General features: G+C 33.8%; 2 protein-coding genes across 2 annotated transcripts; one reads left to right on the plus strand and one right to left on the minus strand.

Moving 5' to 3' along the window:
• Window positions 1–4: 4 nt before the first annotated feature.
• Window positions 5–3,846, plus strand: Cox10 (Cytochrome c oxidase assembly factor 10). The gene is made up of 8 exons (XM_089698988.1): window positions 5–156; window positions 495–626; window positions 856–1,066; window positions 1,378–1,573; window positions 1,851–2,026; window positions 2,340–2,519; window positions 2,829–2,963; window positions 3,072–3,846. The coding sequence occupies exons 2-8, from the start codon at window positions 537–539 to the stop codon at window positions 3,299–3,301; spliced, it is 1,218 nt and encodes a 405-aa protein (XP_089555114.1). The 5' UTR covers window positions 5–156; window positions 495–536; the 3' UTR covers window positions 3,302–3,846.
• dre4 (SPT16 homolog, facilitates chromatin remodeling subunit dre4) lies at window positions 3,826–28,000 on the minus strand. Its single transcript, XM_089698982.1, has 17 exons — window positions 27,793–28,000; window positions 27,606–27,716; window positions 27,356–27,517; window positions 26,860–27,159; window positions 26,239–26,654; window positions 25,830–25,974; window positions 25,451–25,610; window positions 24,056–24,295; window positions 23,776–23,974; window positions 23,197–23,594; window positions 14,243–14,456; window positions 13,645–13,899; window positions 13,276–13,423; window positions 12,415–12,544; window positions 11,748–12,033; window positions 10,932–11,093; window positions 3,826–4,059 (listed from the first exon to the last, which is right to left on the minus strand). Exons 1-17 carry the CDS (start codon window positions 27,859–27,861, stop codon window positions 4,053–4,055), a joined length of 3,402 nt encoding a protein of 1,133 aa, XP_089555108.1. The 5' UTR covers window positions 27,862–28,000; the 3' UTR covers window positions 3,826–4,052.

Below are 28,000 nucleotides of genomic sequence, written 5' to 3' on the forward strand. Positions count from 1 at the left end.
CACATTTTAAAACGACGTCCTTGGGGCTGTAAGGCCTACAGGGCAACAAAATAACCTATAATTCAAATATAATTCGATATATTATTATCGATTATTATTATAGTGAAACACATATAACTATTAAGTTACAACCTTGATTATAAAATTAGTGGTCAGGTACGTATATGTTATTTATTATTTAAGTTTACTTCCCTAACGATTGTTTCTTCTTTAATTATTATACTTATTAATGAAAATATTTATACATCTAGTAGGCATATTATTTATATAGTTATCTATAAATTAAGGACAATTCTTATCAAAAACATTTTGACGTGCAGTTTATAACAAACATTCCAACCTATGTTTTCAAACATTGCGCAATTATGTAACATTTATTTTTTAATTTATTTGAATTGACTTTTGTACTGATACTAGGAAACCCCTACTTGATTAGTTTTAAATATTATCAGACTATTATCCTTTATAATTAATTTAAAATTTTGTAATTACAGGATGTTAACCTAAAAGGAAAACAAATATACAAATTCCTTACCATGACCTATCTTAAGCTTATACGCTGTACTTTATATTTTAAAACTGGTTTAAAAGACCTTTCACCAAAATCAGTGCTATTAAAAATTGGTGTAAGTATTTATATTATAATTATAATGTATAAAATTTAGTTTTATAATTTACAAACATTTGAATTTAAAACTAGCAATAGCATTTTTTAATGAAAGTATAATTTATTTTCAACAATCTGATAATTTGTATAAATGAGAGATTTTTTTTTTTTTTTACAGTACAATAGGGGAGCGCAATAGAGATGTATATGTATATGCTGTTAATTACAAAATATGAATTTAATTTCAGAATGGACAACAAACCAATATCGCTAGAATATCAACAACACACCACCTTAGCAGTAATTTACCGTTGACAAGCCAAACACAGTCCGCAGTTACCAAAAAGAAAAGTAAAAATGTTCCTCAAGATACCAGAGTGTGGAAGGAGACTCCGATCCATGATGTTAAGAATAACTTAGTCCAATATTGTATGATGCTGTCGAAGTTTCGTCTAACTTGTAAGTTTAAATATGGCATACAATATTTGTTTTATTTATAGAATTTTACTATCTCTCTATCAGTTCATTAATCCACAATTGCATCCAAATGAAAAATATATAATATTAGTCACAACTTTATTTAAAAGAAATGCAATAAATATACATTAACATGAAATTTCAATTAATATTTTTATTTGAGACCTAGTTACATATAGGAATTTATTATATTTATCATGAATAACTCTCAACAAGTAATTAATTGATGTACTCTGAAAGACTATTTTATATTTTTTTAAATAAAAAAGAATATTATTTTATTTTTATTTCAGCATTAGTAGTAATGACATCAATGGCGGGCTACGCCCTAGCGCCTGCTCCGTTCGAGCTCACGACATTCGCCCTCTGTGCAGTAGGCACAGGGCTCGTCAGTTCTGCGGCAAATTCCATAAATCAGTACCATGAAGTACCATTTGATGCTCAGATGTCGAGAACTAAGAATAGGGTGCTTGTGAAGGGACTGTTGGAGTAAGGAGTTTTTATGTATTCTATATTTATATTTATATATTATTCTTTTAAAACTTTGATTTTTAGTTTCTGTTGCTATTATTATATATTAGAAGCTGCAGTCAATAATGATGAAAGTTTATAAGGAATAGAATATTGTCTATAAAAAATTACATCCAATTATTTCAATAAAATAAATAAGTGATTTCAAAATTCCTCAATTAATTGTACTTGTACAGTATTTTTTCGTAGACACTTTCTTTTTATAATATTCCTTAATAAATTGACATTATTACAGACCAGCGCACGCAATTGGTTTCGCAGCAGTGACTAGCGCGACGGGGCTCGGTATCCTCTATCTAGGAGTAAATCCTCTCACTGCGGCGTTGGGTGCAGCGAACTTGGTGCTTTATACCTCTATTTATACGCCTATGAAAAGAATGTCCATATTAAATACGTGGTTAGGATCTGTAGGTAAGTTCCTCTTGTCATTTTAAATTTTATCGTAAAGTGATACGATTTTTATGTTTTTTTGTTTCCCCCTTGTTTTTTGTTATCAAAAGTAAAATAGGTAATAATAATTACAAAAAAGTCGGTTAAAAAAACGAAACTATATCCAAAAAACTCCAACAATTATTTTTTATATTGTTAACTGTGACCAAGTCATTCTCAATTTTTTTGAATGCAGATTTAAAGTACTACTATTCTAAGTAAACTATCCATGAGGCATCAAAAACAGCATTTATTTAAAATTATTTTCATAATAAAATTAATTACTCAATTCCAGTTGGTGCGATCCCCCCTCTAATGGGTTGGGCGGGGTGTTCAGGCTCGCTGGACATGGGCGCGTTAGTACTCGGCATTATACTGTATTCGTGGCAGTTTCCCCACTTCAACGCTCTGTCGTGGAACCTGAGGCCGGACTACTCGAGAGCGGGGTATAGAATGATGGCGGTTACTGATCCTGGTATGATTTTTATCTTATAGTGCAGTAATATTTAATGTGTTTGAAAAATCGTGTTTTTAATAGAAATCCTAATTTGTATAAAATATGCATTTATAATTTGATTATTTAAATAGAAACATATGATTTAAAATGTAAGCAAAAACATTGCAAATTCCTTTTTTTATTAGTGCAAAAGAGACGAGTTGACCTAAAAAAAAATCTATTTGAAGAGCTGTTTCCATTTAAAGACTCAAAAAAATATATTTTTCATTGATTTTCTTCTATTTTTAGTGTAAAGCAAAATCAAACCTAATAAATGAATTATTTCAGCGTTATGCAGAAGAGTGGCTCTACGGCATACGGCTGTAATAACAGCGACGTGTCTTGCGGCGCCCTATCTTGGTGTTACCAACATGTGGTTTGCGGCCGAATCTTTACCATTAAATATATACTTTTCGTACTTAGGTAAGCTATGTATATTATTCAGAAATATTTGATTCAAGTGTCTATAGTCTTTCTATAAATTTTGGTATAAAATTTTGTAATGTCTAATTTTTTATTATTTTTTTTCAGCCTGGCAATTCTACAAAAAATCTGATAGCGGTAGTTCAAGAAAACTGTTCAGATTTTCGTTAATACATTTACCAGCACTGATGTTACTTATGCTTGTCAATAAGAAATATTGGAGTTCTGCTGATACGCAGGAAAATGAATTACAAAAACCGGAAGTGAAATTACCAGAGACAAAACGTATTACAGTGTTGCCACGTGGACCGGTTGTCGCCGCGCAAGAGGCTGAATGATAAATGATGTTTTTCTTTTAAAACATAGTTTAATGTTCCAGTGCTATTCACTAATCGATAAAGGTTGCGACTTCCTTGATATTTGTTTGGATGTTAGACGTAACGTTTGATTTAGAATATTTTGAAAATTCTTTTGAAATGATAATTTTTTTCAAGTCCAATGTTTATGCTGTCTAAAATGTTTATTTTAACATAGCTTTAATTAGACAGACAAACAGAACGAATCCTAGTAGTTTTTATTATTTATTAATCCTGTAATATCAACAGAAGTCACAGCCTATTCTAAATTTCCACTATTACAATAGTTATTGTATGAAAATTTACTCAGAACTTATGAAAAGCACTGGATCTTAGAATAGTAGACTTTTTTTCTGTAAATAATGTACAACTTCAGTTTGTGATTTTATTTATAGAGCTTGTGTAAGATAAATCGATCCACGAGATTGTAAGTTATATTTTTTGATGTTGTTGATACATTGTAGTCATTTTAATTTATGAATCAGGATGGCAAATAAAATACAGCGTTTAATAAATCCTTAAATTTATTCATTTGTGTTTATAATTTAAATTACAGTTAGACATGGAATTAAAATTAATCTACATACATACAAAACAATCAGACAATGATTTGAACATCTAACAGACGGACAGTGGGTGACAAGTAATGTTTAACAAAACGCAATAAAATGGAGTTCTGAGCAGTAACAAAAACCCATTGATCAAACATAATAAGTAACATTCTTCAGACATCTTATTTCCTGAAAACAAACAAAAACAAAATTAGTATACATTCATTCCTACTAATAAACATGGAAGTTTTTTTTTTTCACAATAAAGCTATTGTATAGTAAGAATTTTGCAAATCTTTATTACCAACGGTATTAACACACTACATTTTACATAAGAACACACTTTATAAGATAAATTAGGAAAGAACCAACCAATAATAACTAGGATTCCTTTCAACCTATCACACATTGCCACTTGTTTACATTATATGAAAAAAATTGGTTGTCTGTAAAGTCGGTTCACTGACGATAGTTGAACGCTTAGATCATTAAGTAATGGATAACACACGCAGGCGTTTCCCCTTTTGCCGAGGTATAAGATTATTCGAATCGAAAAATCTTATGCTTTCATAAAAACTACTTGCGTAATCGATTACGAACACTCTGCGTATTCGTAAAACATCGAAAGGACGTCTGCGAGTGCTCCGCTAAAAATGCCGTTTTGCACTGTCAAGTCTTGCAGAAGCAATTCAAACATGTCGAATATTAAAAAAGATGGAATAACCTTTCATTTGTGTATATTTTTTTATTTTTTTAACGTACATTTCTAATTAAATGCAATTTCTAATAATCGTCGATGTATCGTTTAGCGATATGATCAAGACAAATAATCGAGTCATGTGTGTACTCGATCATTGATGCGGCCTCACGAGACTATCATGGAAAGAAAATATACAAATTTAATCTTTATGAACTAAGCGATAAAGTTGAATTTAGAACGCGATATTGAACCGCACTCCCCACGAGACTATAAAGTGATGTAGCGAGACTATCTTGAAGAGAAAATATACAAATTTAATCTTTATGAACTAAGCGATAAAGTTGAATTTAGAACGCGATATTGAACCGCACTCCCCACGAGACTATAAAGTAATGTAGCGAGACTATCTTGAAGAGAAATTCAAATTTAATCTTTATGAACTTAGTGATAGAGTTGAATTTAAAAACTCGTCGCTTAAAAGGTCGTTAATTTTTACGACTTTCTTAGTGACGGACTGCTTTTAACTTGAACGTCGATAAAAAAATATTTTTCTAAGTATAATTTGAAATGAGATGAGAATTAATCTTTATTATATTAAAATTTTACACAACTGCATAAAAAGGAGTATAATGTTTATTTTGTAAGTCTTGTATATATTTATTAAAATTTACGCTCGGTTACTTTTAACTGGCAGAACATTTTAATGGTACGGAACCCTTCGTGCGCGAGTCCGACTCGCACTTAGCCGTTTTTTTTGTAATGTTAATCTTGTAACCTTTCTATTATGTAATCTATACTAATATTATAAAGCTGAAGAGTTTGTTTGTTTGTTTGAACGCGCTATTCTCGGGAACTACTGGTCCGATTTGAAAAATTCTTTCGGTGTTAGATAGCCCATTTATCGAGGAAGGTATATATCATCACGCTACGACCAACAGGAGTGGAGCCACGGGGGTGAAACCACGCGGAGCAGCTACTTTATTTATATGTATGTACGAATATTGCGTATATTTCAGATTTACAAAAAATCCTGCTTTAAGGGTAAGGTGGATTGAATGCTGTGGGAGAAAATCAGAATGGACACCTCGGTACAGAAATAATAAAAATTTCTGGACCGATATTTATTTTATTGAATATAATATGTGATGTGTTGAATAAATACATATTCAAATACAAATAAAATGGCGTTTTAGGGTTTTTCATATGCATATAATTTTTTTTTTTTTTTTTATGTATATGTAAATGCAATCTGTTCATAGAACATTCAGCACTTGGTTATGAATGTATTGAGACTTGTAGGGCGAGCGATCCAGTGATGCCAGCCGTTATTACTTTTTTTTTTTTTTTTTTCTTTTCTTATAAATCTATGGGAGCTTTTCTTTTAAGTCTTTGGAATCTTGTGTCGTTTTTCATTAAATCCATGGCCAAAGCATTGGGATGTTTATCAAGTCTTTTTTTGTAGGAGCTCATAGAGTGCTTGATTTCGTCTTTAACTGTTCGAATTTTAAGATCGTGGTGTAACTGTTGGTTTGTAACATACCAAGGAGCGTTTGTGATTAGTCTAAGCATTTTCGATTGAAACCTTTGCAAAATTTCGATATTGGAGTTGGAAGCAGTTCCCCATAACTGGATCCCATAGGTCCAGATTGGTTTAATGATGCTTTTGTACAAAAGTAATTTATTTTCCAACGAGAGTTTAGATTTTTTGTTGAGGAGCCAGTACATTTTTCTCAGTTGAATGCCAAGGGCTTTACGTTTAGTAAAAATATGTGTTCTCCATGTGAGTCTGCGATCCAGATAGATGCCAAGGTATTTCGCGCCATCGGCCTGAGGAATAGGTACACCATTGAGAGACACTTGTGAGCACGAGCCGTAACGAGTCGCAAATGTTACCTGTACAGACTTCTTTTCATTGGCTTTAATTCGCCAGGTTGATAACCAATCTGTAATTTTATCAAGACAGACTTGGAGGTTTTCACTAGCTTGTACTGGATTTTCGTGGATCGCTAGGGCTGCAGTGTCGTCAGCAAAAGTTCCAATTACCACGCCATCTGTCATGGGCAAATCTGCTGTAAATAGCAGGTACAGTGTAGGACCGAGTACACTTCCTTGGGGAACTCCGGCGTGAGCTTTGTGAAGGGTCGTAACATATTCTCCTTGCCTTACTTGGTAGTGTCTGTCCTCTAGATAGGACTTGAGAAATATGAAGTGATTAGTTGGTAATTTAGTTTTTATTTTATATAGTAGGCCCTGATGCCAGACTCTATCAAAAGCCTGTGATATGTCAAGAAACACTGCACTGCAGTATTTTTTGGCCTCGTAAGCTTTGTGAATTTTTTCTACCAGTCGGTGAATTTGTTCTGTGGTTCCATGTTTTTGTCTAAATCCGAATTGGTGGTCCGGTATGATTTTGTTTTCTTCTATAACTGAGTTCAACCTTTTCAAGTAAAGAATCTCTATTACTTTGGAAAGAGTAGGAAGCAAACTTATCGGCCTGTAAGACGACACTTCTTCTGGAGCCTTACCAGGTTTCAGGATCAATATGACCTGTGCCACTTTCCATTGCCGTGGGAAAATGCCTCTCGATATTATACAGTTGAACAACTGAGTCAAAAATATTAATGCTGAGTCTGGTAGTTCTTTCAGCGTTTTAACAGTTATAAGGTCATATCCAGGAGCTTTATTCTGTTTCAGAGTTTTTATAACTGCTATAAGTTCACCCTTTTTTATTTTCTTTATTGGGAGATCAAGCTGGTAGGGATCATCAATGCTTTTAAGGCGATTCATCATATCGGTTGTCATAATTTTTTGACAAGGATTTGGAACAAAGACTTCCTTTAGATGAGACGCAAAGGTTTCTCCCTTCTCTGGATCACTCTTTGCCCATGTGCCATCTTTTTTCCGAATAGGGTGCTTGTGACTGATGGGTCTTTTCAGCTTCTTTACGGTTTTCCAGAGCGAATAGTCACTTGAAGCCTTGGCGTCCAGATTACGCAAGTGACATTCGATATTGTCGTCTCGTGCAGTTTGAAGTAGCTTTTTGAGCTTGGCTGATAAGGTATTAAGACGTCTTTTGTCATTTGGGTATCTGGTTTGCTGCCACAGTTTACGCGCTCTTCGCTTCTCCGCTAACAGCTCACGAATGGGCATTGGACAGTCCACTTTGTCATACCTTTTGGAAGCAGGAGTGCTGCTCCAGGCTGCATTCTGAACACAGTAATTAAAATGTTCTACACCTTGTTCTATGTCTTCTTGGGTTTTCAGTGGTAACTTAAGGTTTATACAGGACTCTACACTTCTGCGAAACATATCCCAATCAGTATTTTTACCATGCAGCCGTGTCACAGGTTCAGTTCTAATAATTTTTTCAGATATTTCTACCAGCACTACACTGTGATCTGATGACAGATCTAGAGAGGATTCGCATTTACAGTTACTTAATGGAATGCCTTTTATGACACAGAAGTCTACCAAGTCTGGAATTTTTCTTGGGTCTGTTGGCCAGTAAGTTGGTTCACTACTAGACACCGTTTCTAATTGGAGGTCATTTAAGGCTGCCTGAAGCTGTCTTCCTTTCGGAGTGGTTAAGCGTGATCCCCAGAGAGTGTTTTTGGAGTTGTAGTCCCCACCTGCAATGAATCTGGGTCCCAATGATCTGAAGAAGCGGATATAATCTTCTTTTTTTAAATTATGTTTTGGTGGAGAGTACAGTGCAGTGACAGTAAGATTACCACGCCAGTCTTCAACAACTACACTTGTCCCTTGTATTTCAGGAGTGCTATATTTATGTGTCTCATAGTGTCTGATGTTATTTTTTATTAGGATTGCGGAACCACCATGTGCGGTGCCATCTGGGTGCATTGTTTGGTAGTAAATATAGTTAGGAATATTAATGTAGTTTTTATTTGTGAAGTGTGTCTCAGATAATAGGAAGATATCAATTTTGTTTGTTTTTAGGAACATCTCAACTTCGAGGATGTGGTGTGGGAGCCCATTAGCGTTCCATATCGCAATTTTTAGGGCATTGAATGTGATAATTTTGTCATTATTTCCATCAGGAGGTGAGTCATAGAAGTCAATTGCTGCATGAGCTGTGTCATAGTATTCATCATTTCCCTCATGTCAGTGGTCTTCTCTGATGTCATTTGCAGTTCATTATTTTGTTGTGAATGAGAACCCTCATTTTTGGATGTTAGTGCTTGGCTATATGTAAGCTTGTCGGAAAATTCTTTAATATGGTTTGTCGTTTCTTTGTTCAGATTACTTTTACGCTTATCTACATGTCTTTGTTTAATTGGTTCCGGGGGGTACCTTATTTTTTGAAGTTCTTTGTAAACAGAGCATCCTTTGTAGTTTGCAGGATGGTTTCCTTCACAAAGTATACATTTAACCGAGTCCGACCTTCCTTTGCGTTCACAGTTGCTTGATGCATGATCACCAGCACATTTAATACATTTTGGTTTCCTGAAGCAATATTTCCTAGTGTGACCATATTGCTGGCAGTTTGCGCACTGTGGTATGTCTCGCTTCGGTCTAGGTGGTTCTATTTTGATCCGGCAATGTAGTAGGCTCTTTAGGTCATAAATGTTTTTATTATTACTGTTGGCTTCTATTTCTATGAAAAATATTGGCAAGGCCTTTTTGGTAATTCTTTGTTTGACATTCCAGATATTTTGTACTCTATGCCCATATGCTTCCAATTCAGCTTTTATTTCCTCCAGATCAGTAGATGGGTGAAGTTTTTTAATCACTACTTTAAAACATCTGTCTTGTTTAGGTTTATATGTGTAAAACTCTGTGTTTTTTCCATTCAGTTCCTTAACTATTTTGGTATATAATTCAGCAGTTTTGGGTTGTATTCTGACTTGTTCATTACGGAGGATTTTCACCTCGTAATTGTTTTCTCCTACGTCATCTAACATTTTAAGCAATGGTTTTATGTTGCTAACTCTGTCCACAAATATTGGAGGTGGTTTGACAGGTTTTTCAAGATCCTTACTATTTATTGGTTCTTGGACGTCCTTATCTAATTCTGAGAAGCTGTTAGAAGTTGGAGTAGTTTGACTTAGCCAGTAGGTGTCAAGTTTTTTTTGTTTTTGTGTTGCATTGTTTTCTGGACTATCACGCTGTCTTTTTCTGATAGGGACTTCTGTCCATACATCATTTTCAGTGTGACAAGTAGATGCTTGTGTTTGGATTGGAGTAGGGTGCTCTAGGTTCGTTAAAGATTGAGTTCTAGTCCTGTTGAACAAGGCTGGGTGAAAGATTTGTTGTGTTAGTGTTTTATTTTGCGTTTTATCAGATTCAGTAGCTTTTATATTTTTTTGAGACAATTCCATTTCTGTTCCCACGAGTAGGGTCGATTAGAAAGTCACACACAGGGTAACGCCCATTCCCATGTGAAGGCACTGTACAACAATGTTAGCCAGGTCCATTGAGGTTGGCGCTAGGAGCTGATAACCCATCAACCATTCATTCTATCGGCGCGTATCCCACCTTAGAATTGGGGTTTTTTTATAGAGGAGGACTACCTCTTGGCCCAGGCGATTAAGCCAAGACCACCGTTCCCATGAGACATGACCAAGGGTTTACGGGCTGATGATCATTTCCTATCATCATCTTGCAAGCTTTCGCTCGTCAGGATAGTTAACCGCCGCCTGAGACTCGGCGTTGTTACTTGATTGGCACCACCCAGGGGACACGTGTGGGGTGGGTCTAGGATTAGATGGTATATCCCACGGACGCAAGTAACATCATCCCCCGAGTATATGCATATAATAATGATGAAAACGTTACAAATGACCTGTGTAGTATTTTTTATGAATATAATATTAATGTTATTTCTAATTTCAACAAAATTATTATTTTTGTAATATCGATATGGTTACATCCCTTTAGAGCGATTGTATTATTACGTATATGTATAGAGATTTTTCTGTGTAATCGATGTATGTGTGCAAAAACTTGCTAGTCTGTCCATTTTGTAATAGTTTGAGTTTGTAAAGACACAAATTATTTTTGTGAATGTGTGATTGTGTTTCAAAGTGTGAGTTACCCTCCCCGCACCAAAACCGGCAGAAAGTTTAGTTAGAACATTTGCCAGCGTGCTCCATCCATTACTTAATGATCTAAGGTTGAACGTGACAACGCGCGTTAAGACCGATTGTGCTTCTTTGTCGCTCGTTGCGCGCTCTCGCTTGCACTTCAAGCCTTACATGGAACGCCTCAGAGCGAGGTAACGCCGCATGAGTCATGTTTTTTCGTGCGTGAAGCCGGCTCTATCGAATTATAAAACGTTGTCACGTCAAAAATAAGAATTACCTCGATATTAAACTAACCACAGATCACAAACACTACTCACTTGGACTTCTTGGGCGTGCGGTCGTGGTCGCGGCTGTCGTCGCGCGAGCGCTTGTGCGACTTGTGGTCGTGCTTCTTGTCGCCGTTGGAGCGCCGGTCGTGATGCGACTTGCGGTCGCTCGAGTGTGACGACTTGTGGTGCTTGTCGCGGTTCTTTGATGGACTGCGATAGTAATAGTGTTTTTAAGTGAAAAGTTATAACAGATCTTAAGATACAAATTCTTCAATACACAATATAAGCATATTGGCGAACAGTTAATCCACATATTTTAAAATGTAGGTAGTTGGTGTTTAAATTCAAGAAACAACAGAACGAATTTTAGACTATACTAGATTTCCGCCCGCGGCTTCGCCCGCGTTTGCAAAGGAAAACCCGCATAGTTCCCGTTCCCGTGGGATTTCCGGGATAAAAACTATCCTATGTGTTAATCCAAGTTACCCTCTATATGTGTGCTAAATTTCATTGTAATCGGTTTAGTAGTTTTTACGTGAAAGAGTAACAAACATCCATACATCCATACATCCTTACAAACTTTCGCCTTTATCTTATATATAAAATTCTCGTGTCACAATGTTAGTCTGCATACTCCTCCGAAACGGGTGGACCGATTCTCATGAAATTTTCTGTGCATATCGGGTAAGTCTGAGAATCGGCCAACATCTATTTTTCATATGTACCACGGGCGAAGCCGGGGCGGACCGCTAGTAATATATATTAGATTTATTTTTGAAATAATTTTTTATGATTCAGAGTTAGAGAATATAGGTTTGAGGAAAAAAGCTCATAAGCTGTTACATCTATGCACACAAATCTCACCTGCTACTACTATGCTTCGACGGACTCTTATGATTGGAACTGCTCTTGTGATTCGAACTGGAACTCTTGTGCGAGCTAGAGCTTTTATGGTGTTTATCGCTCTTGTCGTGTTTATCATGTTTGTCGTGTTTGCTCTTCTTAGAGTCGTCGAACCGCGGTCTATCCATACCGCCCTTTCGTTTGCGATCGAAGTCCTCTCCTCTGTCGAAGGTGCGCTCCTTTTTGTCTTCTTCGGCAGCTTCCCGCTCGAGATCTGACCAGTCCTTGCCGGATTCTTCGTCTTCTTCTGTAAATGGTTAAATATAGATGTGAAGTAAAATGTTCATTATAATATTTAAAATGCAAGTTCTGCCAATTAATACTCTATAGCACATTTCACTGTAACTTATATATATGCTAGCGAAATTGACCTATTTTTCTTATGTATGTTTGCTTTATTTATCACTTACAATACAAAAGTATTTCTTTTGATACGTATTTTAGTGTTCCCTCTAACGTAAAGAGAAACATTAGAAGAATTAAGGAGCATATGTGACAGTTGGTTTCGTATTACAACACAAATTTATAATAATACGCCCATTGCACGTATTGCGTACCATGTCGTAAAACATCAGGATACAATACATAGATTGGATTGCAAACGAAAGGGATTTTCTACCATACTAACCATCACTATCACCCGATCCCTCAGAAGCATCGGACGCCTCAGAGTCATACTCCGAGTCGTCTTCAGATTCTTCTTCTGATTCCGCGTCTGTCGGCTCGTACGCGTCATCTTCTTCTTCCGATTCTTCGTCCTGAAATAAAAGTTATTATTTACTAGATTTCCGCCCGCGGCTTCGCCCGCGTTTGCAAAGGAAAACCCGCATAGTTCCCGTGGGATTTCCGGGATAAAACTTATTCTATTTCCCGGGGTAAAAAGTAGCCTATGTCCTTTCTCGGGTATCAAAATATCTCTATACCAAATTTCATGCAAATTGGTTCAGTAGTTAAGGCGTGATTGAGTAACAGACAGACAGACAGAGTTACTTTCGCATTTATAATATTAGTATGGATTAAACGATTTAATTTAAGAGTTATTTAAATACGTTCTCTAAGACTTTTACAAATCCATAGCATTGCAATATTTACAACAAGTTTGTGATTGTAAATAACTAACTATATGGACATGAGAAAACAGTTATTTTGAAATCAAACATAGACAATTAAATTGCAGTGAACTAAGAAAATATATTATTATTTGATTGAATTGATCTATTTTTAAAAACTAGACACTCAAAACCGCCGTCGCCAATGGGCGTCACAATATTTCATAGTTGCGTTGTATAAAACATTCATTGAAATAAACATCTTATTTGGTAGCAAGAAAAGTTCAAAGAATTTTGTGGCGTCCATTAGATAAGTCTGCCTACACGTGTTGGGCAGAGTTTTGTTTCGGGCAATCTTTAAGCGTGATTGTGCGTCTGGTTTTTTATTGTATGTCAATGATTGCTATAGAATAATATAATATAAGCAATAAAAACTTTACATGTTGCTCATTCTCAGCGTCAGATTCAGGATCGAGGAAAGACCATCCGCCATTGTCGAAGAATCCTTCAATATCGTCTGTGATTGTCTTCATTACTTTTGTCCAGTTTAGAGACTGTATACCTTCTGAGTATCGTATGTCGCATGAGCTGTGAAAATAAACATTACATATAATTCATTATGTACTTAGTAAAAGTTAGTTTCATTAAAACTTTCAGAGATAAATACTAGACATAAAATGAGATAAAATTTAAACACTCATAAAATTTGTCTGGTTAAAAATTTAATTTCTTTTATTAAGATAAAAAATTCCAAAATTAAAGTTCTAGAAACATTTATAATTCTTTTTAGATATAAGATAAAAACTCACTTAAGCCACTCCTTAACATGGTCCAGCATGTTCATAGGCACGGCGTTAACCATAGCGACCTTCTTAGCGTAATCCTTAAACACGAACACCATGTCGAAGTTCTTTAAGTGGAATTGTACTCTTTCAAAGTGGACCAGTTCTACATCTTCTAATGCTATGACAAATGGTGGCCATTCTGTGAGGTTCACTAGGGCTCCAGAGGTTGGCTGGAGGAGTACTGTGCTGCGGAATGGCGCTCCAGGGAATCCTAGCTCTCTGCAAATTTGTAAAAATTTCGTCAAACATGATAACGAATGTCAGATATTTTGCGAAAGTTAAGGAATTGAATGATAGAGTGGAATTAATTTAATAGTTTGAATTGTAGTATTTTGATAAAATTAAACATGCCTAGAATGATACTCAAGTACCCTTTAAATAGATATGGTAAAAGATCACTTATGAAAAGAGTTTCAACTATAAACTCACAAATTTCAACCAATTACTACAGATTATTTATGTTAATAACTTAACAAAGACACAATTCACATCTCAATCATTGTCCAGAGAATATTAATTAACATTATTTTCAAAACATACAGCCAAATCTATCAAATCCTACCTGAAAGGCGTATCAAACTCCACCTCTTGCTTAGTCATGTTCTCCACCCTTTCACAAAAGCTCTTGAAAGCGACCTTCAGTTTGTGTCTCAATTCCCGTTCACTCTGTTCAGCCGCAAGATCATCCCGGTCGTGCATGTGTTGGTGCTTGCCGAGATCTGTGGTTATTTCACCCACTTCTGTGTAGAATTGGACGTCCACATGCTTCTTTTTACCTGATTGAATTGTTTATAGAAGTTAAGATTTGCATTATTTGCTTTTATTTATAGTATCAATACATTAAGGTGATTGCAACGATCTGTTCCCAGCCAATATCCCGCTAGATGGCGCTGAATTCTACATTTCTAGTTTATTTGAGTTTTTGCGTAATTGGAATAGTCATCAAACCTAGGAATAGTCATGGCGGTTACTGAATATTATATTTTATTGAAATATGTTATATCATTGCCTTAAAATCCACCCAATTCGGTAAAATTATGCGTTTTAACATCTGTCATTGCATACAGGGTCGTTTACACACACAGACGTATACAAAAATGATAAAGATTTAACTCTAGATGGCGTGAATGTAAAGCGCGTCACACACGGTGAAGATACTACCTATAATATTTTATCTAATCTAGTAATATTTTATATTACAGTATCTTAAGGTATCCGGTATCAGCGTTCTGACCATCATTTTTCTTTTTTCGCTGTAGAACCGCCATCCTGTTACAAATGACCCACAAAGGAGAATGACCACGGGTGGTATCGGTAAAATTTTAGTTGTGCCACGTATTCGTTATATTGTTAATTCCTATTTGTATTTATAATGATCATATGTATCAATATTAAGTCTTAATTAAACCGGATAAATTGAAATAATAGTAAAAGTAAAAGTTTTTCTTTTGAAACATGTATGACTACGTATGGAATCGGTAAAATACTAGTTGTGTCACGTGTTCGTGATATTGTTAATTCCTATTTGTATTTATAATGATCATATTTATCACTATTAAGTTGTAATTATACCGAATAAATAGAAATAAAAGTAAAAGTTTTGTTTTGACACATACCTATAACTATCTCTCTTGCAAACGTCATATGTCATAGTTTCTATTTGAAATGTCAAATGAATGTGTTCGACGCATTGTTCGATGTTATTTTGAAATAATGTTTAAATTACGATTTACTTTTCACATTTGTCTTGTAAATTAAAATATTACCTATGTAATAAATGTAAAACTTAACGTTCATCGTTAGTTTAAACTCGATTAAGTAGTTTTTTGAAGTGTTGAATAAAACTATTGTTTTATTTTTATTGTCGCGAACTGCGGCTTATATTTACATAAAAACTTTAATCATATCTAAAAGTACTAACATCAAGCTTTAAATTGAGCTATATTTCATCTTGACACAATAAGTTTGATTGCGATACCAAGTGCCATAGTCACTTGGGCAATCTCCTGTGGTTTTCATTTTTCTGTATGGGTAGACAAAACTTCAAAACGCCACCTGCTACGGTTTATATTATTATGAACGATTAGCTTTCCGCCCGCATTTTCAAAAAAAAACCCGTATAGTTCCCGTTCCCGTGGGGTTTCCGGGATAAAACCTATTCAATGTGTCCAAGTTACGTTCTATATGTGTGCTAAATTTCATTGTAATCGGTTCAGTAGTATTTGCGTGAAACACACACATACACATCCTCACAAACTTTCGCATTAGTAGGAAGTAGGATTGTTATAAAAATAAAAGTTATATTTGTTGGCGTAAACTATTTTATTGTAATTTTGGGAAATAAATAATGTCAAAATTGATTACCTACAATAAAACGCAGTTTTATTTTATTACCTACATTACACTATTGTTTTTTTTTTATCAAAACATGTATTTGAAGTAGCAAATATGATATTATGCTGATCCAAGCATTTTCACTCAAAACTAATATCACTAATGATTTGTAAAAGTAAATTATTTCAAAATACATTTCATAACCAACAAGTAAGAATAATTATTCATACAACAACAAATCAAAAACACTATTTACTATGGAAAAAAAACCAGGAAGGTGAAAAACATATTTACGATTTCGATGCACTCGACTTTTAGTAAAATAATAGGTAAAAATATTATTATGGTTTTGATCACAGACATATCTGTGGTTTGGATTTTAGCTACTAGTATCAGAAAGCTGCGTGTTCAATGCACGTCGGGGTCCCACAACTGTGGAGGAAGGAAGGTAGAATACCTCCATCGAATAAGTGAAGTTTCTCGACATACTCGATTTGCCGGCCGGCCTCAATGAAGATTGTCCGAAAGTTGTATATGTGCTCTGTAACGAAAAAATTTCGCTAGCGCGATTCAGAGTGAGGTGTCGTACAATATACCTAATGAAGTTTTTCATCTTTTTATTTTACTGCAAATACAAAATAAAAATTAAACAATGGTAATGTAAATTCTAAACAAACTGCTACCAAAATACAATTAGAACAAAAATCATTTGACTTGTTTATTTCACCCAGAGGCCAGAGGCGGCTCGTGACAAAATTGTATAGGTGTTCACTTGAAATAAAACAACGAAAATACAATAGCGTTCGGGATGATTTATTACAAAAAAATGAGCACCACATTTTATAAATGTCTATAACACTAAAAATTACAAAGTACAGGCTATTTCAAAACGAATTCAATGACTAGGTATCAATAATTAGTAAATCACCGAATTTGCATTCGCGAGCGTAGGTATCCATAGTGTTTGTCACTGACGGTCACTGACCTCTATAACTTATAGTTATAGAGGTCAGTGGTGTTTGTTGTGTAAACATGTATGTATTTGAGTAGTTAGTAGCATATTATATTCTGAATTTCTGATCCATGCCTATTCACTCAAAACTAATAACACTAATGATTTGTAACAGTAAATTATTTCAATAGGTAGGTATTTGAACATTTCCCAACAAGACGTAAGAATAATTATTCGTAGGTATACAAGATACAATAACAAATCTAATACACTATTTATTATTTTATTATTTACTAGCGGTCCGCCCCGGCTTCGCCCGTGGTACATGTTTACGTTTTCTCTCCATAAGAAGTAATAGCTAGAGAGCTAGCGCAAAGCTACCTGTATGTATTTGACCAGACCTGGATTTTTGTGTGTTGATTCCCCTATACCTACTATACATGAGATGAGGAGTCACTAAGCCCAGAGTGGTGGACGGGGCGCGCGCTTAGGTAAGACAGGTGGAAATTTTTGGCGAACTTTGAAACCATTTGACCACGTCTGCCATTTTGATATTTGAAAATAGATTATTATTACTATCGGAAAATAACAATGGCAGACCATTATCACGCGGATAACATTCTGGCAGACACTTATGAAAGTGCTGAAAAAAATACAATTTTGAAAGTATTTGACCAGATCTGCCATTCATATATTTTATTTATTAGGGTCTTAAAAACTTATTTTCGAAACGGCAGACATTTTCATTGCGTACAGACTTCAGCAGACAACAAAACTTTACAGACTTCAGCAGTCAACAAGACTTAGCTTCTACATGGTCAGATGTATATATGTATTACGTTCCCTGACCTTACATCAATGATTTACTTTATTAATGTTTTTATGGTCATTTACATTTAATTTTGAAAACTATGGAATAAAATTTATAAATTTGATGATACAAAACTAAATATACATTTGTAAAGAATCTCAAATATAAAGTTGTGTTGCAAATAACAAATCATCATTTAAATATTTAGTTTATTTCTTTATTTAAGAAACAATTAACAATTACAAAACAACATAAAAAACACGCATGCATTTATTGAAATGTTCATTCATCATCACTATCGTATGGCGTTGTGTGACTCGTCTTCATAATCCATTGAATCGGATTCTGTAAAAGTAAAACGTAAATTATATAATAAAAGAAATGAGTCATTATAAACTTACCTAGTAAGGCAATGCCTTTGATGTCGCACGATGCCGCCGCGCCGCCAGTGTAGGTACTTCTGCTGCTACATGAAAATATGCTAGGGTTCCAACAAATGGGAAATAAAACAATTGTGATTATTACTATTATGATGTAATCATTTATTCATATTATGTACATTCAAAACAATTGCTATTATTAAATCTGATGTAATTATTTTTTCATAAATATATAATTATTATTAATTACATAATATATTGCACTGTGAAATATTTACGTATCACTTTATTTTTGATGTTCTTAATTGTCTTTTATAAAATTTAAGTGACGCATTCGCATTGGGATCAACAATCCGATAAGAAAAGAATGGAGACAACATATACATAGCTTTGATTTCAATTCTACAGATACAAAATATACAATCTATCTAAAATGATACAACGGATGTTTCCTGCGTTTTCTCGTCAAAATACCGAAACAACGTAATTATTGTATAGTAGTTGGGCGTGAAAGTAAAAAAACAAATGAAAAGTGTTTTCCATATGATTATTTATTAAATTTACGCGATTAAGAATAATTTCAACGATACAATTTAGTAACCGAGAATTCAGAGGATTAAAGAAAATACCTGCCTGATCATTTTATCAAACTCTAAAAGAATTATGGTTATTTCGCATCACTCGGTTTATTAGTTTGGTAATAATTATTAAAGGTAGTTACAACCCTAGCCATTGAGTCGAACGGTAGGCAACACAATATCGACTTTGTGCGGGTACATATGGTACATTTCTTCTTGCTGTGAAGCGTAATTATTATTATTAAGATTTTTTAGGCTATTTTGAATCAGCTGTTCTAATTTAATTCTAGAAATTTATTAAAACGTGATTTTTTTAAAAGTATATTATGAGTTTATAAATACCTCAACCAATAGTTATTGTGTCCTATCCTCATTTCTTTATATCTTGGTAGTTAACTAAAGTGTTAAATTTACATAACCTCAACAACAACATTTACACTGCCACTGCACTAAAACTAAACTAACTAGCTCTCTAGCTATAAGAACCATCCTCGTACTTCAAGGGATATAATAAAAAAAGAATTATCGAAATCGGTTCAGCCGTTCTCGAGTTATGCGCTTACCAACACATTTTGCGATTCATTTTTATATATAAGACTAGCGGTCCGCCCCGGCTTCGCCCGTGGTACATGTTTACGTTTTCTCTACATAAGAACCATCCTCGTACTTCAAGGAATATAATAAAAAAAGAATTATCGAAATCGGTTCAGCCGTTCTCGAGTTATGCGCTTACCAACACATTTTGCGATTCATTTATATATATATACTAGCGGTCCGCCCCGGCTTCGCCCGTGGTACATAATATTTACGTTTTCTCTACATAAAAACCATCCTCGTACTTCAAGGAATATAATAAAAAAAGAATGATCGAAATCGGTTCAGCCGTTCTCGAGTTATGCGCTTACCAACACATTTTGCGATTCATTTTTATATATAAGATAAGATTATGTGAAAATAACCAGGAAGGTGAAAAACATATTTACGAAAACATAGTAACATAATATGGCTGTCGCTACAATAATTATATTTCAATTTTATCTTTTTATACCTAGTAGAACTGGCCGACGAATAAAAAAAATCGTATTAGAATAAATACAATAAATTACGGAACAAAAAAAGGATTGTAACTGAATTAGGTATGTTTGTTTCTGGGCGCACCGTTTTCGACGACGCGACGCGCGACGTAAGCGTATAGGTATAGGTACCTACTTTGCTAAAACAAACTAATAAAATTGTGTGTCTGTCTGAAAATTCGGAAAAGCATATTTTGCAAGTTTGTAATTACTTTGATAGTTTACCGATTTATAATAATTGTAATTGTAATTGTATAATATATAATTTGCAATGTGGTGAAATTTCATAAAAATCACGGGCCAATTTTTTGTTTTGAATCCCACCGAAAATATAATTGCGTTATTAGAATAATTAATTACTATACCTAGGTACCCACGATCAATTATTACAATATAGTCTCAAATGCATACTAGAGAAATATTGCAATTTGATTCAATTAAAATGCATAGCATACAAAAATAAATTCACAACACAAGAAATTCCGCGCGCAAATCATAGCGCGTGTCAATGAAATCAAGAATGTTTTATATCAAGCCGACGCGGACGACGACGCGACGCCGAACAAAAGTACCTACGACGGACGACCACGCTTCGAGTTGCCAAACAACATGAGTAATAAATTGTTTACAAAAAAAACAAGTTTTCCATTTTTCTGTATGAGTAGACAGAACTTCAAAACGCCACCTGCTACGGTTTATATTATGAACGATTGTTATAAAAATAAAAGTTATATTTGTTGGTGTAAACTATTTTATTGATCAATAATTTTGGAATTTAAAATTGTCAACATTGATTACAATAAAACGCAGTTTTATTTTATTACACTATTGTTTTTTTTATCAAAACATGTATTTGAAGTACCATATAATATTATGCTGATCCAAGCATTTTCACTCAAAACTTATATCACTAATGATTTGTAAAAGTAAATTATTTCAATATACATTTCATAACCAACATGTAAGAATAATTATTATTATTCCTACCTACAACAACAAACCTAAAACACTATTTACTATGGGAAAATAACCAGGAAGGTGAAAAACATATTATTATTTACGATTTCGACGCACTCGACTTTTAGTAAAATATAGTAGGGAAACATAATATTATGGTTTTGATTTTTGCTACTAGTATAAGAAAACTGCGTGTTCAAACTACTTGTTTGTCTGTCTGAAAATTCGGAAGTACTTTGGTAGTTTACCGATTTATAATAATATTGTATATATCGTTGTTTAAAAAATATTCAAACACAATAAAATATGATATATGTACTGATTTATCACTGGTTTCAGTGATGAACTGATGAGTCAATTATAGCCACTATACTTTCGTCATACGTGTGTATGATTGATGTGATTTGCAACGTGGTGATATTTCAGAAAAATCACGGGTCAAATTGTCCCACCGAAAATATAACTGCGTTATAAGAATAACTATACCTACGATAAATTATACATAATACAATATAGTCTCAAATGCATACTAGTGAAATATTTTATTTGAATCAATAAAATAAAAAAATAAATAAAAAATAATAATAATACAAAAATAAATTCACAACACAAGAAAATCCGCGCGCAAATCATAGCGCGTGACAATGAAATCAAGAACTTTCGAGCCGACGCGGACGACGAAGGAGCCTAACAAAAGTACCTACAATCATAGGCGGCTCGTGACAAAATTGTATGGCCGTGTTCACTTGAAATAAAACAACGAAAATAGGTACCTACAATAGCGTTAGCAGTACAAAAAAAATGAGCACCACATTATAAATGTCTATTTATACACTAAAAATTATAGAGTATTTCAAAACGAATTCAATTATTATTTAGCAATAATTAGAAAATCCCCGAATTTGCATTCGTGATCGTATTCATAGTGTTTGTCTACACTAATATTATAAAGAGGAAAACTTTGTTTGTTTGTTTGATTGTAATGAATAGGCTCATAAACTACTGGACATTTTACCAATGTTTGCAAGTTTGTGATTACTTTGATAGTTTACCGATTTATAATAATTGTATACTTATATCATTGTTTAAAAATATTCAAACACAATATGATATAGGTACTGATTTATCACTGGTTTCAGTGATGAACTGATGAGTCAATGTTAGCCACAATACTAATCACTTTCGTCATACATGTGTATGAACTATGATTGATGTGATTTGCAATGTGGTGAAATTTCATAAAAATCACGGGCCAATTTTTTGTTTTGAATCCCACCGAAAATACATATATTACTAATTGCGTTATTAGAATAATTAATTACTATACCCACGATCAATTATTACAATTTACAATATAGTCTCAAATGCATACTAGAGAAACATTGCAATTTGAATCAATTAAAATGCATAGCATACAAAAATAAATTCACAACACAAGAAATTCCGCGCGCAAATCATAGCGCGTGTCAATGAAATCAAGAATGTAATTTTATATCAAGCCGACGAGCGACGACGCCGAACTAAAGTACCTACAGTACCATTTACCTTCAGTGTACAATACAGTTTACAGACCTACGACGGACGAACAATAATGAGTAATAAATAAAAAAAAACATAGTTTCTAAGGTCATTAGTTTTATTTTATTTTATTGTTATTTTCTTTGAACGATTGGAAATGAAATTACTCAATTTTTACACAGAACTTTGATTTATTAGAATTATGCTCATTATGCATTTAAAGATAACGAACGCGAATGCACGACATCTAGCGCGTCAATGTCTAAACATCGCCTTTCGTTTAGACATTGACGCGCTAGATCTGTAATAAGTATATAGTCTATGCGCTAGATGTCGTGCTTTATGTCGTGTTTCGCTTGGCAAAAGTCACGCACACTACTGTAGAAGTGTCAAATTTTTCCGGTATTTTACTGTTGTTTTTCTAAGTAAATATTGTAAATTATTGATTAAAAAGGTCGAACGCGCACACATTTCATTATAGAGAAGTGATAAAATGATTAGTTTTAAAGAAATAGTGTCTGTGTTAAGTGTTTAGAGGTAATCAAAAATGTATGGAGGGACGGTCGGAACATCAACCTTAAGTTACACTTTAGGTTACTTTTAAGCTATTGCATAGCTTCTATCGCGGGCCTTGAGCGCGGGGACCGAATCGAGAAATTCCGTAACGAAAAATCCTCACGCTCCCCACTCCGACGGGCTCGGAGGTGTGGCTTGAAGGCATGCTATGCAATAGCTTTACCGCGGCAGTCCCCGAGTGCCACACGTATTTTTTTTATATTATAGACTTGACACATTATTAACAGAGAAGTGAAGTCTTATTAGGGTTTTTAGAAATATTTTTTTCACTTGCATGAATATAGGGAATGTATGAAATCTAAGGCATTTAGGATGGTAGAATATTCTGAATGCTTACCAAACATTATAGCGTGTTTTAAATGGAAGTGCAACAATATAATCATTTCACCATCACAGGGTTGGAAGAATGCGTTTTTAATATTATTATACAGTATGTCCACTTTGTCTCCTCTAACTGACGTGAATCTAAAACCGTTTGAATGTGCCTCGAGTGAGCCACTCATTCTCTTAGTAACTATATTGGGCCTTATGTACAGATCTTTAAGTTTCGGGTTGCCTTTACTCTGAGAGAGAACTAGAGTATCTTGTTTCACTAAATCTTCCTTTTCCCTCTCTTCCGCTTCACGCGTTTTGAATTTCTTTTGAACCTCCTTAATTAGACGGAAACCTGTGTTGAGATTTGCAGATGGCGGCGATATTTCGCCTGGTTCTTTTGTGTTTGTACTTCGGTATGTTCTGTAAATTAAAATGTTATAGAAAATTATGACTAAATTTTCTACGTTATATGTTATATTTTAATGTCAAAATCAATATAAAATCTAGGTTTCTTTCCAACTCAATTATTATTTCTGGTACATTGAGAATGGTCGCTCAAGTGTTAAATGTCACGAATATTAATATTTTAAACATTACATACACTTCTTTAACAAAAGTAGCATCAGGTTGAGCATAATTTCCCCCCTCATTCCTGCCCATAGTGGCACCAGGGTGGAAGAAGTTTATTCTCAAGTAAGTGTAGTCGCCTTCCACTGATTGGGAGATATTCTTTATCGTCGAAATATGGAATGGTACTGGTACTCCAAATATTGGCAGGATTACTGTTTCGTATTTCCGATCTGAAAGACGAAAACACAAAAACATATTATTTTGAAGACATTTTTACTTCAATTTAATCATGTTTTTTTAAGTATTCTTACCAACATATAACTTCAATTCTTTAACCTCGCTCACATTTGGCATTTGGCTGATATTTTTGTATGAAACAGTGCTTTTCCTTATCTTTTCTCCTTCCTTTCCACTGGACTGTTTCGCCAGACGTTCCTTTGCCTTTTCATTGAGCGCTATAGCCAGTTCCCTTTGATGCTCCTTACGTTTTTCTTCTGAGGAATGTTCCGTACGCAGTTTCGATTCGATGACTGCAGTTCTTTTGCCTCTTCCTAAAATTAGTTTATATTGTAAAATATTGTTTACACACAACTCTGGATAGTATTTGAACAAGTTGAGTGATTTAGTCAATATTTGGCTGTGAGTAAGTTCATTTGTGAATGAAAAAGTACACCTTTTCAACAAAGGTTGGTGATTCATAAAGTTGCTATCAAAATTTTATGTTTAGACAAACAAAACAAAAAACTCGGCTTTGACTCATGCAGCATATTATTTTAAAACAACTCACCTCCATTTTCTATCCATCCATGATAGCATGTGAATTAATTGTGTAATTTAGAGCACATTCCATTTTTACAGCATCATAAAATAAAAGAAAACACACAATATAAACACAATATTCCTGAGCAATCAATTATTGATTAATTTTGACACCCCATATGGTAGAGATACTTGAAAGACAAGCATCTTAGATCAATAAAACATGTTCATATGATAAACTTACATTATATAGTTAATTTATTGAAGCAAAATGACTATTTTTTATTTGAACACCACTGCTACATTGATATAATAAATAATATATGTATGCAAAACACTAATAAAAAATGATCGAAGATGCTAATATAATAATATTAAAGGAACACTAAGAATGCTCATTTCATTAATAAACTTTTTTCTGTTTGTAGTAACTGTACAATAATAGTCTATTATATTAATAAAAGTTAATTCAATGAAAGATGAAAAATGATGGGATATTTAAGACCATCTATTTGAAAAAAAAAAGTGATAATATACAAAATAATTGTTTACTAAACAGGTAAATTAAACTATTAATTTGCATAATAAACCTAGAACACATAGACAATTATGTCTAATAACAAGATTACTTTCATAATCTTTAAAATGAGTCAAGGTCCAATGCAAAAGATTAGTGCAGTGTTAAGTATTTCATATAAATAGATTGCCTTAGAATTTCCCAAGTACAAATTAAAAAATCACATAAATAAGAGTTCAGCCCCCCTAGACAAGTGGCTTTCTATTAGCGTAAAGTTCAATAGAATAGATTATGAATGTATGAGATTGACGTAATCAATCGTCGTCGTCGTCGTCGTCGTAATCAAACGTCAATCTCATACATTCATAATCTATTCTATTGAACTTTAAGCTAATAGAAAGCCACTTGTCTAGGGGGGCAGATCACTTACCGAGTATTTCAGTCTTATTCTCCTTCTCTTCTTCTTCTTCCTCATCATCATCTTTGAGGAAGATACCAATGTTCTTGATTTTCTTCTTGGATTGTGTTAATAGTGACGCAGGCTGCTCCTCATTCACTAGCACTGTGTCACCGATGAACAGGGCATATGTCTGAAAATTATTAATGTCCAGTAAAAAACAATCTTGAATCATTTCTTTAGATTTTAAATGAAACACAATTTTCTCAATACTTTTTTTTAAACAAATTAATGTCTATAGCTGTTAGTGTAATGGTAATGTAATGTTTTTTTATTAAAAATATCTATAAGATGGAGTGCATTAAAAATAACAGTAAAATTTAAATCAATTCATTAATTAACTCGTGTTTACCTTGCCTTCTTTATCAGACGCACCCTTATTCGTCAAGTTTGCTAAACCAATATTGATGTTGAACACCATTCCCTTCCTAGCAACAATTGACGTTTTGGGTCCAATTACAATGGAGCTCTCACGAAATTCAATACCCATTGCGAACCTAAAAATTAAAAATAAAACACATTTTCAAACGGTTTTAAAAGATAACCTATAAAATATGAAGAACATAATATTGATTGATTGCATCATGGAAGTGAAACTGATTATTAACAAACTTAACTACTGAAATGCTGCACTTCAAGTTTCCAAATAAACAACACATAATATTTTACTAGAATTTTACTTGAACTTTACTAGAATGAAGAACATAAATTAATTGAAAATGCCATCTTTTATTCAGCATGCATATACTATAAATACATACCCAAACGTCTTAGTCAAATTATCAACAAGTTCTGGTTTTTCCTTCTTAGCCAATGCTAAGCCGGCTTCATAAACTGAAGACAGCTTAGCCCCAGCCACTAAACTTTTCATCACCTCCTCCTCCATATTGACGAGAAAGTTGTAATTGCTTTGTATTTCATCCGTGGGATTGACCAATAATGTACGAACTATATTTGAGCAGTAGGATTTGTATCTTGCACCCAGTGAGCACACTATGGCCCCAAAGTGCAAGTGATTCTTGTCAGATACAGCGCTGAATTTTAAGCTGTAATTGCCACCAGACTGTATGATGGGTGGATAGCACATGTCCACTTGGCTAGTGTCCACCCCAGTTACATATTTTTTATCTGATATTGCCGCTTCAACACCTTCCGCTAATTTTGAATGTTTTACTTTCTGAAAGAACAAAAAATAACTATTTTTAAATATAATACAAAAGTAGATAAGCTTACTAAACCGTACTAACTTACATTATAAAATATATTTACAAGACATTTGAAGTTTATTGTCAAACAGTCATATGCAGAAAACACTCACAATAGGGGGTGACAATAACAAAGCAATAACAGTAACTGAATTATTAATAGTAACAATATCTCACCTTATCTGAATCAATAATTTCCATAATTTGATCCTTCAAGTACTTAGTAAAGACATCCACAGTGACCAAGCAAGCCTTTTTGATTGTTATAACCTCTGGGTCTTCCTTTGTGGCCATCAAAAGGGCAACGGATGAACTTACATCAACATTCTCAAACTTTTCCGACTTCATGACTCCTTTCCAGCTTTCACAAAATTCACCAGGATAATTATCTTTGGCAAATACTCCGAGAGTCTTACCTGATTTTGATTTTTTAATCTCTTGTACTAGTTTACTAAAATTTTCCTTATCTTTGTCATTCTAGAAGAAAAAGTAAATGGTTTATGATAGAAATAAAAATATTTATTTCATTATGGTTGCAAAAGTTAAACTATAAGTCTTAATATAGGGATAATACTAATCTGATAATAGACCATTCTTATAGAATTCTGTATACAAAGAAAAACTTTCTAATTAGGATTATTAAAAATATTCCATGACAAAAGTGATGACTTACTCTGTCTCTTATTAATAATTTTACTGGAGGTAGATCTGTTTCTTCTTTTCCATTTTCAATTTGTCTTAGAAATTCTATTTTCTTCTTACTTGCAAGAAAACACATGCTTTGCTCTGTGAGTACAGTAATTGTGTCTGGTAGCTCATATCCAAATAGCCAAGTCTGTAAATTTATAATGACAAGTATAAAATACTACAAGTACAGGACTATGATATTTTATGCGTATTACAATAAGTTTTCGTATTCAAACCTGTAAAGCAGTCGACTTGCTATAAAGTGTATCTTCGTCGACTCCAACGCAGGAAACCAAGCAATCAACTTTAGCCAATGCATCTTCACTTTTGGAATCCGCTGCTGCAGCCTATAAACGTTAAATTAATCAGAAAAGATCATGCGAACACGGCACATAAAAACTTATTGTGGTTATTGATACACACCTTCCACGCTGCGTACAGCCTTTTCATGCGCCGATAAAATGTTTCTTTATCAAGCGATATGTTAGACATGATGATTTTTATAATAAAACATTAAAAACTAAGAGAACTGGACAACTACGCTTTAAAAAACGAATAAATGAATATTTCACGACATTAGGCAAAGCTTCTCTTTTGACAGCAAACAAGAATGGCGGGCGTTTTACTGGCT

This window comes from Colias philodice, chromosome 9 (assembly GCF_061535455.1).
Source record: "Colias philodice isolate Cphi_HAF_F1 chromosome 9, ilColPhil1 Martin Lab GWU primary, whole genome shotgun sequence".
NCBI lineage: Eukaryota > Metazoa > Arthropoda > Insecta > Lepidoptera > Pieridae > Colias > Colias philodice.

Excerpts from the sequence above, each read along its gene's own strand:
- Cox10 (XM_089698988.1), top strand. The coding sequence starts at position 537 with ATGACCTATCTTAAGCTTATACGCTGTACTTTATATTTTAAAACTGGT. Across the intron at positions 1,067-1,377 it reads GTCGAAGTTTCGTCTAACTT|CATTAGTAGTAATGACATCA; the intron begins GTAAGTTTAAAT and ends TTTTTATTTCAG. Across the intron at positions 2,964-3,071 it reads TATATACTTTTCGTACTTAG|CCTGGCAATTCTACAAAAAA; the intron begins GTAAGCTATGTA and ends ATTTTTTTTCAG.
- dre4 (XM_089698982.1), bottom strand. The coding sequence starts at position 27,861 with ATGTCTAACATATCGCTTGATAAAGAAACATTTTATCGGCGCATGAAA. Across the intron at positions 25,611-25,829 it reads CGTCTGATAAAGAAGGCAAG|ACATATGCCCTGTTCATCGG; the intron begins GTAAACACGAGT and ends AATAATTTTCAG. Across the intron at positions 11,094-11,747 it reads TCGAAGCATAGTAGTAGCAG|TCCATCAAAGAACCGCGACA; the intron begins GTGAGATTTGTG and ends TTACTATCGCAG.